Below are 20385 nucleotides of genomic sequence, written 5' to 3' on the forward strand. Positions count from 1 at the left end.
CATGAAATGGTGACGTCCCCAAAGCCTTGCCACTGGAAGGCGCGCTCAGTTTGTCAGTGCACTGTTTTTCTCAGTGCAGGTCCCAAGCCCGGACAGAAACAAAGGGGTGGCATCAGGAAGGGCTTCTGAGGATCCAGGGTTCGAATCTCAGCGGTGCTATTGGCCAGATGGCGTCTGCATAGACACGAAAGGGTGACGTCTCAATAGCCTTGCTAATGGGATGCACCCTTAGTTTGTCAGTGCGCTCTTTCTCTCAGTGCAGGTCCCAAGCCCTGGTACAAACAGAAGGGTGGCATCAGGAAAGGCACCCGGCTCTAAAACTGTGCCAAGTCTGATATAAAGACCAGATCCGCTGTGCCTGGATTTAACGAGATGACGTTCTGGATCAGATCATCGGAAAATATTATTTCCGTGTGCGCACGAGCGCGTGGAACGTATCGACCACATCAAACAACCCGAGCGCGAGAGTAAAACAAAACCCCGGCGAGGCGTCCGTGTGTGATTAGGAGAATTTAATTAACCCTCCTCGTCGCTCCAGAGCCCGAGTTCCTCTGTAATAACCAGGCTGATGTATCTTCCTCCTCTCCGCAGGAAATTGAATATGAGAGCTGATTAAAGCTGTGCTTACTCAGAACGTGGACTCCGCTCCCGTTTAATTGCGTCCCGATTACGTCGGGGCGTTATCTCGAGATCTCGCGACCCGGACGCTCTTGTCTGATTGAGAAGTGATAGCTGTGACCCGTCAAAGCTGCAGTTTTAATGTGGAAAAGGGACGAGCGGCGGTGGTTTATTTCCTCCTGCTGTTGACATAAAGCTCATAAAATAAAAGCTTATAAAAAATAACAAATAAATAACAATAATCTCCATCTGCTGAGCAGTGAATGAAGCCAGACTACCACCGTAGACGATCCTGCTGCTGTGGAAGATGTAGAAATGTAACTCTATTGGTACAAGAAAGCAAAGTATCTAAAGATGTTAGCTACACTGTGTGGCCAAAATTATTTGGACGCCTGACCGTGAGTTTGTCGGACGTCCCAATAAAAAAAAAAAAAACTGTATTAAAACAGAACAACGCCTATAAGATCTTTCCAGCTATAACAGCAGACGCTCTTCTGAGAAGCTTCTCACAAGACTTTGAAGTGTGTCTGTGTATGGGAATTTGTGCCCATTCAGACTGATTTCCAGTTCATACCAAAGCTGTTCAGCTGTCTGTAAACTGAACTTGCATTATGCACAGGAACAGGAGAGGACCTTCCCTTCCCCATACCTGCTCTGGGGGGGTCCTGACCATTGAAGAACAGCATGAAAGGGGGCTAACAAAGCATGTAGAGAAACAGATGGACTACAGTCAGTAATTGTAGAACTACAAAGTGCTTCTATATGGTAAGTGGAGCTGATAACATGGACAGTGAGTGTAGAAACAAGGAGGTGGTTTTAATGTTATGGCTGATCGGTGTATATTAGGCAGTGAAAGAGATGCTGCCACTGTTGGGCCTCTCAATCACTTGCACTGTATACAGTCACAGTTGTAAGTCACTTTGGATAAAAGCGTCCGCTAAATGTTATAAATGTAAATGCAATAAATAAAAAAGTGTCCCAATACTTTTGACCATATAGTGTACACTGATTCCTGTGATTAATATCTCATTACCCATTTCTTTTTTTTGTCCTCACGCTCTACAGCTTTAATTCTCCCTCCTAAATAAATCAGACGTCTCGGTTATCATACCAGACGAGACCGAGGACGAGAGCGTCTCACATTTTGTCCGGATCGTGTTTTTTTATTCCGTACGCACCTCTGCGATTTGCTCCCCGGAACATTACGAGCCCGGATTTAATGAGATGATTTCTTCTCTGGTGTAATCGGGACACTTACGGGACTTCACTTACAATTTTGTGGCTGTTTAGAAATGGATCCAGATGTGCGCTGTGATAATGGAGCGTAAATAATGAATGAGCCACTCATGAGAAACCATCCCATAATGAAATGTACTTCACTGATGATGGACTGAAGGAAGGAGAGAACCTGGACGCTGCTTCTCAGTGGCCACGATGATGAACGATATCGGTCGTGCCCACAGACCGCTTCTTTTCACCTGTCAGGGGCGGGGTCGTGCGCTTTCGAATCATCCAGCTTCTGTTAAGCTTCAGGAACGTTCATTCCTTCATGCTTTATAGGAACTGTTGTGGCACATGGAACACAGTGCACAGTTCCCATAGCTCAGCGGTTAGGGTGCTGGATTAGCAATCAGAAGACTGCTGGTTCAAGCCCCATCACTGCCACCAAGTTGCCACTGTTGGACCCCTAAGCAAGGCCCTTAACCCTCAATTACACAAATTGTATTCAGTCACAAGTGTAAGTTGCTTCGAATAAAAATTAAAATGTCTTCTAAATGACACAAATGTAAATAGAAATCAGAAGGTTGCAGGTTCAAGCCCAAATCATGAGCAAGGCCTTTAACTTGGTCACAATTGTAAGTTGCTTTGGATAAAAATGTCCTTTAAATGACACAAATGTAAATGTGACATAAATTTATTAGGCAGTGGAAGCGATAGAAATTGAAAGGTTGCTGGTTCAAACCCCAAATCTGCCAGGCTGCCACTGCTGGGCCCTTAACTCTCAATCGCTTGCACTGTATACAGTCACAGTTCTAAGTTGGATAGATTCGTCCAACTTCTGTTAAGCTACAGGAACGTTCAATCCTTCATGCTGACCCTAATCATGATGCACTCTTCACCATGCTTCACAGCTAAAACATGCTGGTCAGGTTGGTGTGCAGATCCTTGTTTCTTTTTTGTAATATGCCTGAAAGTTTGCAGCAAAGTATTAGCTAAAGATCAGTGGGTTCCTTCCTATTCATTCTTGTTTTTGTTTACCCTAAATTAACACTAGTGTGGTGTTTGTGTATTTGACCCAATACCTGCTTTGATGGCCACCTCACCGCTGGCTCACTGTGTCGTGCTGAGTGTGTTTCAGCCCCCAGCTAAAGACATGACCATGAAGAAAAGCCAAAAAGGATGAAAGCTCAAGCACCACCCACGCCAGCTACTCGATCCACCAGCCAGTGGCAACCCAAGCTCTCTACAACGACCAAGCACAGGGAAGTCTATAAAAATAGTAGCAGCTAGAATAAGAAATAGGTGAACTGCCACTCCAACGCCTGGTGCTACCTACAGATGCACCTCCAGGATGGTTAGATAAAAGGATAAACGTCATCTTTTACTGACCTTACAGATTGTGAGGGTGGCGAAAACACAAATTGGGCAACTGCAGTGAGTAAATGCTTAATGAGGTGCAGAGACTGCCAGTTAAAGAAAGCAGCACCGTTAGTCATAGGTGGCTCCATGCTTCTAGTGCATAACGGCACGGCAGTTGAGCATAATACTGTGACCCGTACCCTCTGCCTATCTGTTACAGCTTGTTTCAGCATGTAGAAAGCCGCTGATGTTGCTTGCGAGGCGACACTTAAGGCCAAATTTGCATAAAAATACTACAAAAAAAGTATGTATGTATATATAATAGAATTTGTTTATTGTTTAATACTCTTTTTGCCCTCTACACTTCAGTTCCCCCCTCAGCCCTCGTACCAGGTATGTGTGTTTAAATTGTAAGCACAGTTAATCAGGGTTGAGTAACGTACCATCCTAAATGCCCCCTCTGTTATTGGTAACAGCTTTAATAAGACAGCCAGACGCCCCTGAGTTATTTTATATCATTAATTTTATGCCTGCTAGGAATGGGTGAATCATTTGAAGGGGTGTCCACATACTTTTGGTCATATAGTGTAACATGGTTAACATAAATTTATGTACAATTGATGGAAACCAAACCCAATTCTCACTGTGCAGCTAATTAGCTTCTGATGAAAATGCGTCATTATTTGAGCGTGGTCGGTGTGTGTGTGTGTGTGTGTGTGTGTGTGTGTGTGTGTGTGTGTACACGTTAGGTGGTGTGTGGTGTGTGTGTGTGTGTGTGGGGGGGTGGAGTTCCCATTTTAAAGCCTCTGTATCTGTGATGTTCTCTCAGACTGCTGCAGGAGTTCAGACCAGAACCTCGGCACTGCTGACCACACTGCACTGACTCTGTGTGTGTGTGTGAGTGGGTGAGTGTGTGTGTGTGTGTGTGAGCAGGTTCCTCGTTCAACCTCGACCCCTCGGACTTTTCTTCACTCCAGATCATCCTGGGAGCTGAAAATTCATCCATTCATCACGTCCAGGTTCGGAGGAGCTCTCGAACGACCCCAGGTAACCTGAAGAGAGGAGAGAGGAGACCGAAACCTGCTGCAGAAATTACTAAATTAGAAATAAAAACATAGTTAAGGGGTTTTGGGTTGTAATAGATATAATTATTACTTTTAAAATTAATCTTAGCTTTTCTAAAAGGTTCTTTAAAATGTTAAAGTGTTCTTACATAGAACCTTTAGTGTTAATAGGGTGGAAAAATGTTTTAGAGGGAAAAAATGTGTTTATTCATTTAGATTTGTTGCTTTTGTGCAGCGCTGTACAGTTATGATTCAAACAACAAAAAATTACTTTTATTTAAAAATAATTATATATTAGAGGACTTTAGAAGCAAAGTCCTCTAATTTCTTATTTCTTATTGTTTACCTTTATAATTTAATGATTCTTATTCAACAGGAAACTTTATTTGCTTTTGGTGCAGAGTTAGTCAATCACGATTCAAATAATAAAAATTCACATTTATCTTCTGTTTTAAAAATAATTATATATTAGAAGCAGCCAATTTAGAAACAACATTTTCTTATTTAACTTTATAATTTATTTATTTCAAATCAACAGAAAACTGATTTTTTTTGTTGTTTGTTTATTTTATTTTATTTATTTATTTATTTATTATAATTTTTTGCTTTTAGTGCAGCGCTGGACAATCACGATTCAAATAATAAAAATTTACATTAATATTATGTTTTTAAAATAATTTTATCATTAGAAGAAGCCAATTTAAAAGCAATATTTTCTTATTTAACTTTATAATTTAAAGATTCCTAATCAACAGGAAACTGATTTTTTTTTCCAGTTTTGTGTTGCGACTGAAATGAACGATTGTTTTTCAGAATGATTTTGTCAGCTTACGCTTTATTTGGCATTATAATTTTTAAATTGATTTAATACAGTTTGAATCACAGAAAGATTTGTAATGACCTAAATTATTAGTTTGATGTTTGAGGCCAAAAACAAAAGTTCAGTTCAAAAAATAAAAAGTGATTTTGCAAACTCACACATTAGGACGGTTTTAGTAGCTCCAGTTCTCCTGACTGCAGGTCTTTGGACTTCAAATGAATAGTGTTTGAATAAACTGCGATCAGAACTTGATCAGAATCGTGTAGTTAAAGTATAAAACTAAAAGATTTTTGGGTGGTGATCATGTGTCTGACCTGGTTTTGTCCTGTAGCTCATGGCGGTGATGATGGTGACCCTGTGGTGGGTGCTGGTCCTGGGCGGATGCTTGGCGGTGACGGTGCGAGCCGAGTGCACCAGAGAGTGCGCGTTCTGTCTGTATGGACTAGCGGGACAGCAAGCGGAGAGCAGCACCAGGGTACGAGTGCAATCACACACCCCTGATTTACCGACATTACACTTGCCCTTAAAACAGAGGGGCTGCTAATCCACCCTCCGCATGATTTGGGAAGGTGGGAGGGCATCAAAGTAAATAGGACTAAATTAACATCCCACAGTGTCTCTGTTACATTTATATATTTCCTGTATACCAAACATATCAAACCGTGTCTTTATGGACCTCAAATTGTGCACAGAGGCATTAGAGGAAAGGGCTTTGGCACAAATTTGGAAGCCATTAATTACTCCTGTTAGCGACGGGTATGGCTGGAACACCTGAACTCGATTATTTGAAGGCTCGTACAGTTCGTGTTAAAGCACTGTGTAAAATATGGAGGATTTAAAAGTGAAGCGTCGTACTAAAACAGGGCCGGATCGAGCAGACGGCAGCCACGAGCGCTCAGTTCTTTATTGTTAAGTGCTTTTCGAGGCAGTGGGGGTATTAGGCAGATGTTGTTTCCTGTGGGTGCCGTTCGCTACAAGTCCTTCACTTTGTCTTTATTATCCAAACTGTTAGTGCAGATGTTATTGCCTTCAGTAATGTTACTAATGCCTCGTCCTTCTGCTCCGCTCGTGTTGAGCCCCTGTTGGGTTACAGCGGGGTATCGGGAGCGGGCGGCTCTTATCTTTATGATGGGCGCTCGTGAGATATAAACCAAAATCTGTGAAGTTTATGGACCTTCGTGTGACTTCAGATTTACAAGTAATGAATTGATCGAGCATTCAGGCTCCATGTGGCATCTGGAGGAGAAACCACATCTTCAACAGGACTTCAACAAGTACAGAGGCCTTGCTTTAATCAGTGGGACTGACCAGTACAGAGGTGATTCCTTAAGTACTGGGACTGACCAGTAGAGAGGGAATTCCCCAATTACTGGGACTGACCAGTACAGAGGCCATTCTTCATTTACTGGGATTGACCAAAACAGAATCCACACCTTAAGTACCAGGAAGCCATGCTTATTTACTTGGACTGACCAGTACAGAGGCAAATCCTTATTTACTGGGATTGACAAGTAGAGGGGCCATTCCTCATTTACTGGGATTGACCAGTACAGAGGTGATTTCTCATTTACTGGGGTTGACCAGTACATAAGCCAAGCTTTATTTATTGGGACTGACTGGTACAGAGGCCATTCCTCATTTACTGGGATTGACAGGTAGAAAGGCCATTCCTCATTCACTGGGACTGACCAGTACAGAATCAGCATCTCATTTATTCAGACTGACCAGTACAGAGGCAAATCCTCATTTACTGGGACTGACAAAAGCAGAATCTGCTCTTCAAGTACTGGCACATTCCCCATTTACTCAGACTGACCAGGTCAGAATCCAAACCTCATGTAATGGGATTGACAAGTACAGAGGCCATTCCTCATTTACTGGGACTGACCAGCACAGAATCCACACTTTAAGTACCAGGACTGACAGGTATGGTGTCTGTGTCTCATTCAGTTAGCTTGAATCGCTAAAATTTAACTGGGATCAAGGTTGACTGGTCAGGGCGTCACCGCTGTAACCAAAACTGTCTGATAGGGCCAGTGATAGCTCAGTGGTTAAAGTACTGGACTAGTAAACAGAAGGTTGCCGGTTCAAGCCCCGCCACCACCTAGTTGCCACTGTTGGGTCCCTGAGCAAGGCCCTTAACCCTCAATTGCTCATTGTGTAAGTCGCTTTGGATAAAAACGTCTGCTAAATGCTGAAAATGTAAATGATACAAAGAGCCCCATTATTACTGTCCCCCTCCCCGTACAGACCACAGACCATTTCCAGTCGCTGTAGATATCTCAGCAGGTCGTCATGCCTACCGTGAATTCACTGCTATGATTGAAGCCCAAATCAATAATCTTTGCACCCTTAATACAAAGGTTTGAAGTCTTTTTGGAGGGGTGAATTTAGGAGTGGAAAATGCTCCTGATCAGCTTTTCTTGTTTCTCTTTAGCTCTGCACACTGGAGTGTGGAAGCGACGTGAACCTGAGGGATCTGGAGCTCTGCAAAAACGCTCTGTCATCCGAAGACAACCTGGTCGCCGTCGGTAATCCGGAAGCAGAACCTGTGAATCCTGAGCATCTCCTCGCTAAAAAATACGGCGGCTTTATGAAGCGCTATGGCGGGTTCATGATGAAAAAGTCTTCAGACGACCTGGAAGATGCAAGCAAGTATGACGCCTACTCCAAGAACAAGGAGGCTGACGGAGAGCTGGAGAAGCTGGACATCCTAAAGGAGATCCTAATGGTGGACGCAGGCCCCAGCGAGGTGGGTAGAGAACTCCAGAAGCGGTATGGCGGATTCATGCCAAGAGTGGGCAGGCCGCAGTGGGTCGAGGGACCTAAATCCTACGGCCTACACAAACGCTGGAGGGAGGGAACGGAGAGTGTGCTGCCCCAAACGCAAAAGAGATACGGCGGCTTCATGGATTAGAACTGGACGCTCATCCTCGTGAAACGATCCCGACTGTGTGCGCATCTTGTGACCTTCTTGATTTATTTGTTGTAAATGAATAAATACGTGCTGTTGCTTGTTCTGCCTGCTTTAATGATGGGAGATTCGCAAGTGATTCTTTGAACGACTCTTAAGTTAATCAAAAGCGGAATCGATTCACAGGCACAAACAAATTGAATCGTTTACAATCAAAAGTTTACATACACATGCATTTCAATCATAATTTTAATAATTCCCACAACTGCTTATTTTTCTGTGACTGAATTATTGCAACATTTACAAGTTCATGAATTTGAATCTGTGTGAGTTTGTTTTGGGTTTTCTGAAAATCTGATGGTTAAAAATATACAAACAGTAGAAGAGGAGGTTTGTGGATGTGGTGATAGAGAACATGCAGGTAAGTGGTGTAACAGAGGAGGAAGTTCAGACGAATAATTTGAATAACAATAAGAATCATTCCAAACCACACACTCCAGTCTAAACAGTACGTGTAATTAGTGCCAATCGATGTGATGATGTGTGAAACTCTTTGGGTCTTATTTATGGATGTAACTCAACACAAAACACATTAGCTAATTGTGAAGTCGTGCCAAGTGATGTGTGGAAAAAAACATGTTAAATGCAGTAAAAATTATATTTGCAAGGCATAAACTGTGTGTGTTTTTGCTGATCACTAATAGGATCACAGAGCAGAACTGGACATGTTGACAGTATGGTAACCATTACAGAAAGATCATTATAACTGTGCTGTCAACACTAATAATCTTAAATTGCTTAAGCAAAACTGATATATAAATATCATTTTAGAGAAATTAGTATTTTGGAGGAGAGAAATTTTAACAAACTTATAACAAACCAATAAAAATTAGCCTATAGGTCTAGAAAATCTCATTCATTTCCATGCAACCTTTTAAAATGCATCTTACAATGCATTACGCTAGCCCACTACCTCCAGGTTCCAGGGTTTGAATCCCCAGCATTGCTATCAATCGAGCGTCTACATGCAGACATGATTGGCTGCATCGTGTGGTGGGGCTGACGAGGCAGGCGATGGATTGGCATTGTGTACGGTTTAGAAATCCCAGCCGAATGCATTTTTAACTTCTAAAAAGAGAACATGTTGGACTAGTAGGCCTTGTTCGTGACTGATGTACCAATACATCCTTTTAGAACATCAAGTTCTTTTAAAGAAAAATCTTGCTGCTCAGATCTTCTACTCCAGTGTCATTTGCTGAGTATGAGAATAGAAGTCCTTCAAAACCCAAGTGCGCACTGGGGAGAACTCATTACACACAGTCAGAGTAAAACTTCCAATTTATTCTATGAAACGAGCTAGTATTTGTTGGTAGTTGGTGTAGTACATGAGAAATGTGAGCCTATTTCTAAACTTGGTTAAATTGTAATAGTAGGGCTTAAAGAAAACTATTTATGAGGATAGCCGAGAGCCAAATGGTTAGGGTACTGGGTTGGTGGGGACATAAAACCTGTTTACACAGGTGCTGTGGTTAACAGCTGCCACAGTAAAGACAAGTGACCAAAAGTTTATGAACATCTTCATATTCTATCTATCAATCTTCAACTAGTAGTCCTTGTTCATGACTGATGTTTCCATACATCCCAAATGTGTTCATTGGGATTGAGGTTTCTTTACACCAAACACGTCAAACCACTGTTAGCCACAAAGCCTAGAATTCATTTTATATAACTAATTTTGTATACGTTAGGTTAATTAATCTATTTAAATGGGACGTCCATATACTTTTGGCTATGTAGTATGCTTGAAAAGACCAAAACAAAGTCAAACGGTAAATCGACTGTACTGTTGAACGAGAACGATATCCGGGTACTGCCGAGCAGGCAACGCTGAGGTATCGGTGTAGTGCATAAGGTTATAACTTGAGATCGATTTGAGACTCACCCCGGCCGTAAAGTCATGTGACCTACAACCGTTGCGTGAGTGAGGTGAAGTTGCATATCGGCTCAGGACTGTGAGAACCAAAAGCAGCAGGTAAGAGCGAATCAATCAGATTTATTCTTATTTATAATGCTTAATGCGTCATTAAAATCTGAAAATAATTAAAATACAAATATTTTATTGTTAACTTAGAGGTAACTTTGTGTTTAAGAGGACATTCGACCCTACATTCGACTATATTGACAGCATGTTATTTAAAAACGTAACAAATTAAAAAATACTTTTAATAAAATAAAAAGTAATACAAAAAATAATCGTAATTAATTAGTCAATTTATATATATATATATATATATATATATATATATATATATATTTGATAAGGTGTTAAAATATCGCGAGACTTTGTATTGTTTACTGATCAAGTATCGCGATATTTCGGCTCACCTGTGTTTCGTGACTTGTCATGACTTGGGATTTGAACAACATGCTTCATCTCGCGTCAATGAGTTTACCTGGCCAGGTCAGTTGTAATCCAAACACCATTAAAGAAGCTGCAAGAACACAGGTGACACTGTCCACAGCCAAGCGAGTTTGACATTTTGGGCAAATAGGGTGCAGTGCAGAAATCAAACCCCTGCTTTTGCTTTTCTCTGTCCAAGTGTTAATAACATCATCATATTTACATCTGGTATAAATCAGCTGTAATGTTCCTGTGTGGTAGCTCTGCGGTTTATGTACTGGCCTGGTAATGAATGTAAATATTTTGGTGGTTTTAGGATCACGTCTGACTGGGTTTTTTAACAGCCTTGGCACAGAGACAACTGCTCCATGTACTTTCTGATAAGCACAGGGAATTAAAATGACATAGGGTTGTTTTTACTCCGGATATTTTTAGAAAATCTATGATAAAACTATGAAAGAGCACAAATTTGTAAATGTTTTACTGAAGTGTGTGCATTTAGTGATTATTAGGTTTGAATCCCCAGTGGTGCTATCAGCCATCTGTGAGTCTGTGTTTTGGGGGGGTGGTGACTGAAGCTCCCCCTATCTGGGGTGCGTTACTGCCTTGCAGTCAGTGATGGATCCACTGCGCCTCTGACCAGGATAAAACGGTGATAAAACATAAAAAATGAGATATGACATGACTAGATATGACTTGGCTAGTTTTGGGTAAGAGTACAGGTACGGCTGAATTTCGGTAGTGTGTTTAGCTGCGTGGAGAGGTGCAGTTATTGTTTAAAGCGACTGGAAGAACTGGATTTGTTTTGAAGCTAGCTCGTGAGATACAGCAGGTGGAAAGGAAGACACAGTCAGTACACAGTGGAGTCAGTAAGTATTCAGACCCCCTGACTTTCTGCACAATTTATTGTGTTGTGGATTTTATTTTGAACGGATATAGTTGCAGTCACAGGAAGGTTCAAGCTAGTGCTCGGGTTCTCATGTGTCAAAAGGTTTGCGGTAGGGATGTAACGATACACTTTACCCACGATGCAGTGCGATTCACGATACGATTTTTTCCAGATTTTTTAAACTGAAATTGAAGACAAATTATGACAAAGTTTCCTTTTATTATTTCTCTTTAAAAATAAGAAAATCAAATCCTGTTTTTGTGATGATCTTTTATTTATCTAAATAAATGTCCTTTTATTTCTGGGGTAGGTACAAACTATGCAAAACAATTCAGAATTTAGCCCAATTAGGCTGAAAAACCCCGAATCTGGCAACCAGGCGTGACGCCAACCAGGTGAGGTGTATAGCGCCAGCGCCCTCTGCTGTTTAAAGTGAATATCGATTCATTTTACATGTCAAATCGATTTTGTGGTGAATCGTTACATCCCTAATTTGAGGCCCTTGTGCAATTACATCTTAGAGAGCCACAGACTGATCCTTGACTTAAACGTATAGTAAGTTGTGAGTCTCAGGGATAATTAAAGCAAACGAGACGTACCCGACTACAATTTGGAGTTGCACAGCAAAGGTCTGAGGGATTTTGTTGATAATTGGATGGTAAAATGTCAATTATTACCATCAATTGTGCTTTGTGCTTTCAAATCCACACATTCAGGGCATGACTGTAATCTACTGCAGGGACTCGACCATACGCCCTTCAATCTTTGGCAATCATGACTGTATGTAGATGCTCGACCGACTGGGGATTTGAACCTGGATCTCAGCAGTAGTAGGCTAGAGTAATTTACCTCTGCACCACCTGAGTGCTACAGATAAACGTCTGCAAGAGAAATAGTGATTGTAAACATCTTTGATATGTTTTGTTTTGGCGTTGTGGCATCTGTGATGTTGTTTTCGATAACACTCTCACTCTCGTCCTCTGCTGCTTAAACATCAGAACCTTCTCACACTGGCATCAGCGTGTCTGACGTTATCTCCCTCCGCCAGGTCGCCCGGACGCCTCCCGCCATGAATTTCATCCTGGAGACTCTGCGCGTACTGGTCCTCTCTGTCTGCTGTATGCTGGAGGCGTTTGTTAAGTTCTTCTTACCCGCGGGGAGGAAGAGCGTGGCGGGAGAGACGGTGCTGATCACGGGCGCGGGGAGCGGGATCGGTCGCCTCATGGCTCTGGAGTTCGCCGGGATGGACGTCAGACTGGTGCTGTGGGACATTAACCCGGAGGGGGTGAAGGAGACGGCGCGCGCGGTTAAAGAGAGGGGCGCTCGGAGCGTCCACTGCTACCGGGCCGACTGCAGCGACAGGGACGAGGTCTACAGAGTGGCCGAGCAGGTACATCAGGTCCAGATGTGGTCAATGATTGTGATCCGGTCAGTTTTTACACATAACAGTGTCATTTAATCAATTCCCAATCCCCAATTTAGTGAGGCGAGCCCAGTGACAGCGGGTTAAGGACCTTGAACATTTAATTTTCATGTTTTGCCTCCACTTTATCCTGGTCGGGGACGCAGTGGGTCCGCTATGCAGTAACACACCCTGTACAGGACCAATTTCTCAGGCACATCCAATCACGTCTGTATGTAGATGCCTGATCGGCCAGTAGCACCTCTGGGGATTCGAACCCTGGACCCCAGTGCCACCTAAACACCAAACGTGGCTACATTAAAGCTTAATTATGCATTAATTTGTCTAAAATGAATTTTTGATCCATGTTAATTGAAGGTAGTGAGTCCTAAAAATGCTTATTTTTAGTTGATCTGTCTGATATTTATTGCTTTGTGCAGGTGAAACAGGAAGTCGGAGATGTCACAATCCTCATAAACAATGCCGGCATCGTCACCGGCAAGAAGTTCATGGATTCTTCAGATGCCCTTGTAGAAAAGACCCTCAGGGTCAACGCCATGGCTCATTTCTGGGTAATTAGCGCACTATTTAACACAGTGTGTGGTATTTAGGTCAGACAGGGTGTTAAACACAAGTGTAGCCTGTAACCGTTGTCTATAATGAGCGGCGAACACTTGTACCTGGGGGTCTGTGAGTCCAGCACCCTGTAGTTCACGATCACGACTGCTGTTGTTCTGTCGTGCTTCATGGACCTGAAACGAAGGATTTCTGATTTATTGCTCATGCACAGAGACTTAGAAGAAGGAAACTACAACCTTTCCCTTTTCTCTTTCTCAACCCAACTCAACACTTCTGGGATGAATTAAACTCTGACTGTGGGCTAGGTCTTCCCTTCTCTTCCAACATTATTGCCTGACCTCACTCACTCTATTGACTGAATGGGCACAAATTCCCACAGATACACTCCAAAGTATTGTATTGTAGAAAGGCTTCAATAGAAATGCAGATGGATTTAGAACGGGAAGTCTGACAAGCTCATGGTCCGGTGTCCACATACTTTTGGCCATATAGTGTATGTAGAATGGGATTCACCCTAGTAAAGGGGTTTGGAATGTATAATTCCTTACTTGTGTGTGTGTGTGTGTGTGTGTGTGTGTGTTTTAGATGTACAAGGCTTTCCTTCCGGCGATGACAGAGAAGAACCACGGTCACCTGGTGTGCATCGCCAGTTCTGCTGGTCTGATTGGTGTGAATGGACTCGCAGGTAACGCCCACAGCTCCCGTCCTCATATTTACCTGAAGTTTAAAAGGTGAAGTTTATCCTGAAGGCTCGGGGTGAGAGGTACAGACGGCAGAGCCGAAAACAACCTGTTACACAACCATCCTGACTGAGTACACACACACACACAGGTCAGGGAACAGTGGGGTGAAGGTTCAGGGTTCAAAGGTTTAGTGTCTCTACAGATCAGCTCTGACTTAAACAGTGTGATTGACTGGATTGTGTTTATAAATCTAAACCTTTGTATTAATTTTAAAATAGTAATAATAATAATGATGATAATAATATGATAATGATGATAAAAGCAAAAGGAATAATAATAATAAAAAAATATGTTATTATTATTATTATATAATGATACAATAATAATGATAATATAATAATGATGCTTATTATAATAATATAATAATAATAATAGCATGATAATAAGTATGATAATTATAATTATTAATAATAGTAATATTAAAAATAATGAAAATAATATAACAATGCTAATAGTAATACTATAAGTAATAATAATATTATAATATAATAATGATATAATAATAATGGTAATAATAATATAATGACAATAACAGTAATATTAACAATAATTATGATAGTAATAATAATAACAATATGATAATAATAGTAATAATAATAAGATAATCATTTTAATAATTATAATTATAGTTACAATAATAATAATAATAATGTTATTTATATAGCCCCTTTCATACAGCAGCAGCTTTACAGGACAGAAAATGGCACAAATACAACAATTAAAATAAAAGCATAAAACGGCAAGAATTAGATAAAATAAAAAGCATGATTTAAAAATGAATAAATGAATGAATAGACTGTAAATTATCGTGTCACTGACACCCCAGGATTTTAAGTCAGTCCTGCTGTCTGGGAAAATGTCTCGGTGAAAAGTAAGAAAACTTCATGCAGTCGTCTGGACCCCCTCAGGTTCACAGAGTGGGATTTGAACCTGTTCTGTTTCCTGTATTTATGTTATTATGGGGGATTTACCATACACAGAAATACCTGCGTGACACTCTGTGAGTCGTCGATAATGAACTTTTATAGACTGGTAACAGTGTGATCTCTCTGATTGAGCAATAATGGATTGTTGAGATGTTTTAAGGCTCCCCTCCGGTTCACCTCTTCACCTGTTAGAGAACTGGAGCATGATGGGATCACGTGCTGGTTTCATAACACGAAACAAAAATGAGACTTTGCTGCTAGCATGAATAGTTCGTACCTGCAGTTGGTTGCATTCCATAGTAAAGCCGTTTCTTTATGAAGATTTCAGTTTCTGTGTAATAATTGCTCCTATAACTCATCTTTTGACTGAACGGGCACAAATTCCCACAGCCATACTTCAAAGTCTTGTGAGAAGTCTCAAAAGAGCAGCTGTTGTTCTAGCTGAATAGATCACACACACGTCGCTCTGTTTTTGAAATGGGCGTCCGACCAGCTCTTAGTCAGGTGTCCGAATACTTTTGGCCATATAGCATATAGTTTCTCAGTCCCCCTGTGTTTCTCTGGTTCTAGATTACTGTTCGAGTAAATTCGCTGCCGTGGGTTTTGCTGAATCCATGGCTCTGGAGCTAATGGCTTCCGGAAAGGACGGCATCAGGACCACGATAGTGTGTCCGTACTTCATCAACACGGGCATGTTCGACGGCTGCAGCACCAAGTGAGTAATCAGTGAGGAAGAAATGATCCAATAATGATTAATTTTTTTATTTTATTTTTATATCTTCATCATCCTCTTTACGTTGGTCTGGGTCGTGGGCGTAAGACTGGGCGCCAATCCCCAGCCTCGCATGGTCGTCAGACATATCCAATCACGTCTGTGTGTGCGCCCAGTCGGCCGACAGCACTGCAGAGATTCGATCCCTACTAAAATCTCGATCAGACAAGTTTAAATCTCAGCTCTGCTATTGGTCGATCAGATGCCTACAAGCAGACACGATTGCCTGACGTCTGATTGACGTCTGATTTCTCATCGCTGCTGCAATAACGACCTCTGCTGGCAGGTCGATGGCGCTGCACAGACGGTGTACAATGAAGAACGGTGCATGACTCTCCGTGCGCAATACTGATCTCTGTGTGAACCCGCCACAGGCTGGCGAAAAGAAGCGATTGGCACCTGCATATGTGTCAGAGATATATAACCAGGGTAATTGGATATGACTAGATTGAGAGAAAAAGGGAAACATTATTTGAAATAGAATGGGAATGGCTCGGTGAGTGGCACTGTCGCCTCACAGCATGAAGGTCCTGGGTTCGATTCCCAGGTGGAGCGGTCCGGGTCCTTTCTGTGTGGAGTTTGCATGTTCTCCCCGTGTCTGTGTGGGTTTCCTCCGGGAGCTCCGGTTTGCAAGTGAGGTAAACTGGAGACACTAAATTGTCCGTGACTGTGTTTGATACTAAACCTGAACTGATGAATCTTGTGTAACCAGTAACTACCAGTTTGCTGTTTTGTTTTTCTCAGGTGGCCTTATTTGCTTCCCATCTTGGAACCAGAGTACGTAGCAAAGAAGATCATCAACGGCATTCTGACAGACCAGACCTACCTGTTAATGCCGCGCAGCTTGTACTTTTTAGTCTTCCTAAAAAGGTAAGAATGTGTGAAAGCTGGAGAAGAATTGCATGCGTTTAACCTGCAGCGGGGCTTTAAATGTGACTCTATCAGCTTAACCTACATACCAAGAATGTTTCTTTTATGTTTTTGGCTCATCTATAGTTTCTATAGGGTGTGTGTAGTGTCATCACGATACCCAGATTATTGCCTGCAGTACGATAGCAGAGAAAGTAACATGACAGGAAACTTAGCTTAGCAGATGCCTTTATCCAAAACAGTAGAATGACAGTACACTGTCTAAGCAAATAAGGGTCAGTGGCAACCTGGCAGTGGTGGGGCTTGAACCAGTGACCTTTCTATTTCTAGTCCAGTGTTTTAACCTCTAGGCTACAACTGATACCACCGAAAGGTGCTAGAACACCACTGCAGAGTGTTCCCAGCATTCTTAGCAGAGCTACCCACCTGACCGGGCGTCCACACGAACACAATTATCCCTGTTTGAGGGAGGGAAGGTCAGATTGTGTGTATTAGCGTGGCTCTCCATACATGTTACAGCTTTGTGTGAGAACCCAACACTGGCAGGTAATAATAATTATTATAATATAATAATAATATAATAAATAACTAAATATTCATTATTATAATAAATAAATATATAACAATTATTATAATATAATAATAGTATAATAAATATATAACAATATAATAATGGTATAATAAATAAATATATAACAATATAATATAATAATAATATAATAAATAAATATATAATAATATTATATAATAATAATATAATAAATGAATATATAATAATTATTATAATATAATAAATAAATATGTAATAATTATTATAATATAATAAATGAATATAATAATTATTATAATATAATAAATAAATATGTAATAATTATTATAATATAATAAATAATTATATAATTATTATAATATAATAAATAAATATATAATAATTATTATAATATAATAAATAAAAATAATATTTGAATATTCATTCATTCATTCATTGTCTGTTGTACCACTGCTTTGTCCTGGTCAGGGTCACGGTGGGTGCAATTCACTGTGCGATAGGTAGGGAACACCCAGGACAGGTCGCCAGTCCATCACTGGGCAAACACACACTCACCCGTAGGGCACTTTTGTATCTCCCATGTCTTTGGACTGTGGGAGGAAACCCACACAGGCAAAGGGAGAACATGCAAACTCCACACATAAAGGACCCGGACTGCTCCACCTGTAAGGTGACAGTGCTACTCACCGTGCCCCTGTGCCGGCCTATTTAAATATCGTAATTAGAAAACAATGGTGATCATATTTGCATCTTAGAGAATCAGATTACAGCCTACATGCCTTTCATTTTATACCCGACAGTCTAACATAACTTAAATAGTTCACATTGTTTACAGTCAAGCAAGCGTCACATCGCCCTGGATCTGAAGGTGGATGTGTGATACCCTGTACCCGTTGTCTCCGATGTCCCCAACGTCCCCAACGTCCCCTGTGTTATCAGCAATAAAAGGTGCTTTATTAGTGCCACACCTTTTTGTATTGGTTCTTAGATTGCATTCGGTCATTCAGACACATTTGTACCAGCTGTGTTTATACGAACGCCACGTTTACCTACATTTAAGACGTCTCTTCATCTTTGAGGACATTGTTTAATATTCTTATATGAGATCTTCCTGGATATCACCGCCGTTGATGTTCTGCTGACTCGTTACTTCACAAGAACGTGTTTAACAGGTTCCTCTTCGCTGTCATGGTGTCGTCTCGTTATAGCTTCTGTCACGTCGTTACACAATAACCGCCGTACCGAGGCACGTCGTGTCATAATTGTTTGGTTTTGTTTCTTTTACAGTTTCTTGCCTTTTAGGGCAGCGATAATGCTGGGCGTGTACTTCGGAGCGTTTAACTTCATGGACTCTTTCAAAGGACGACCAAAGAAAGACGATTGAGCTCGTAGGTTCGAATCGGCCGCCGAATCGTGATACTTGAAGTTGTTTTTTTACTAAACGCGATGTGGATCTAACCGAGTGTCAAGAAAAAAAGCTCACACATGTTTACAAAGCTTCATTTTAATGTTTTTTTAAATTGTGTGGAAAAAAGGAACCTGAAATCATTGAGTCCAAAATGTAAAAAAGTGTATTTTAAGTAAACATAAAACTTAATAACCTACATGACCATGAGCTTGTTGGACATCTCATACTGGTGGAGACTGGTGGAGGTCACTGGACTCTTTGTAGGTGGTGTTCTTCACCTCTGACATGTCCCGTAATTCTTTATAGCAGGACGCTTGGCTAAATAATAATAATCTGTGCATTGTAATGTCTGTCCGATTGTATTTTGGGACCATTTAATAGGAGAAAATCTCAGTAAAGTTTCCCTGTTTATGTTTTAATTCCACTATATGGACAAAAGTATTGGGACGCCCTCTTTTTATTATACCTTTTTCACCCATGCACTCTGCACAGGTGCCTCTATCCACCAGTCAGGGTCCTTACACAGCGTTTGAAGACCCACCCACATAGTCCGGTCATCCCGCCCTAGCAGAGACGTGTCTGCTGCAGGCACTGTCAATTATGCTCGCTAGATGGCGCCCAGCCGACCGGTGGCAACAACAAGTTTCGAACCGAGGACCAAAGCCTTCACTGAACAGCTTCGGTACGAACCGGAACATCAACTTAACCATACAAATACAGTCTGACTGAACGGGTACAAATTTCCACAGACGTGCTTTAAAGTCTAGTGAGAAGCCTCAAAAGAGCAGATGATGTTATAGCTGACAAGATCACACAGGTTAAGTGTCCGAATACTTTTGTCCGGTCAGTGTATGTTGGATCATGTATGTTGGACTTGAAAAGCTTTGTTTACTTCATGTTTATCAGTATGTGAGTATTAATGCGCATGATCGAAGCCATTTCATCTTTTATACGCTTCAGCTCGTTACCACTAATTGAACTGATCTCGCTTTTACGTCACTCAGGATGTTTGAAGGATTTTTTATGTACGTTAAACTGCTGATTCTGCTCGGCACACTCGAGTGTTTTCACAACTTTTAACACCCACATTTATATCATTCTTGCTTTTATTGTCTTTATATGATTCAGTGGTGGTTCAGTGTTCAACCTTATTTGCTGCTTATGCCTAAACATGATCCAGTCCTGAGTAAACCTGAGCTAATCCTGAGCCAAACCTTCCCTGTATTCTTTTTTTTATTAAATGCTTTTTTAAACACTATTAAAAGCTGTTAAATGTGTTTTCTTGTGAATATTAGCCTGTTAAAATCTATTAAAAGAAAGGTAAGCATTATTATACATTAAATAATGTTCCATTTTAATATTAGCCTGTAAAAATCAAAATAATGCAATGGTGTGTAAACTTTTATCAGTGGGTAAACACTGTGGGACGTGGCGTGGCCGTGGATTTCCTTCCCAGCTTTCTGTATCTTTTATTTCAAATCTGCAGGACTAAAGCTGGTGTCGTGGCGCCCTCTAGTGGGCTTCACAGTAAACTCAGGTCCCTATAATCATTAAGTCACTACACTTGTTTATGTATCGGTCCAGTCCTTCAGGTCATTCTTATTGTCTTATAATGTCATTATATTTTTTTAAAAAGGAGCAGAAATAATTAAACAAATAATGGGGGTTGATGTGAATGGACAAACTAACTCACTTTTTTTTTTCTGTGACTTGTTATTACTGCTGTGAAATAATAAAGACAAGTGAATCAATATTTGCTTGTATTTAACTTTTAGTGTGTCCTGTCTTATACATTTAATAAAAAGGTTTTAAAAAATCGGAATCTTTAAATAACTTAATAACTAATATT

The 20385-nt window shown here is 40.9% G+C and overlaps 2 protein-coding genes across 3 annotated transcripts; both read left to right on the top strand.

Annotated features, from left to right (window-relative positions):
* The first annotated feature begins 4022 nt into the window (after positions 1 to 4022).
* penka (proenkephalin a) lies at positions 4023 to 8098 on the top strand. Its single transcript, XM_062987861.1, has 3 exons — positions 4023 to 4245; positions 5414 to 5557; positions 7520 to 8098. Exons 2-3 carry the CDS (start codon positions 5417 to 5419, stop codon positions 7997 to 7999), a joined length of 621 nt encoding a protein of 206 aa, XP_062843931.1. The 5' UTR covers positions 4023 to 4245; positions 5414 to 5416; the 3' UTR covers positions 8000 to 8098.
* Positions 8099 to 9999: 1901 nt separating this feature from the next.
* On the top strand, positions 10000 to 20308 carry sdr16c5a (short chain dehydrogenase/reductase family 16C, member 5a). 2 transcript variants are annotated; one of them, XM_062987967.1, is made up of 7 exons: positions 10000 to 10028; positions 12335 to 12676; positions 13129 to 13260; positions 13853 to 13952; positions 15507 to 15651; positions 16453 to 16578; positions 18416 to 20308. In XM_062987967.1, exons 2-7 carry the CDS (start codon positions 12356 to 12358, stop codon positions 18510 to 18512), a joined length of 921 nt encoding a protein of 306 aa, XP_062844037.1. In that variant the 5' UTR covers positions 10000 to 10028; positions 12335 to 12355; the 3' UTR covers positions 18513 to 20308. The 2 variants fall into 2 exon arrangements, with proteins under 2 accessions (XP_062844037.1, XP_062844036.1); XM_062987966.1 differs by lacking the exon at positions 10000 to 10028 and adding an exon at positions 11014 to 11266.
* Positions 20309 to 20385: the final 77 nt, after the last annotated feature.

This window comes from Trichomycterus rosablanca, chromosome 25, assembly GCF_030014385.1.
Source record: "Trichomycterus rosablanca isolate fTriRos1 chromosome 25, fTriRos1.hap1, whole genome shotgun sequence".
In the NCBI taxonomy this organism is placed as follows: domain Eukaryota; kingdom Metazoa; phylum Chordata; class Actinopteri; order Siluriformes; family Trichomycteridae; genus Trichomycterus; species Trichomycterus rosablanca.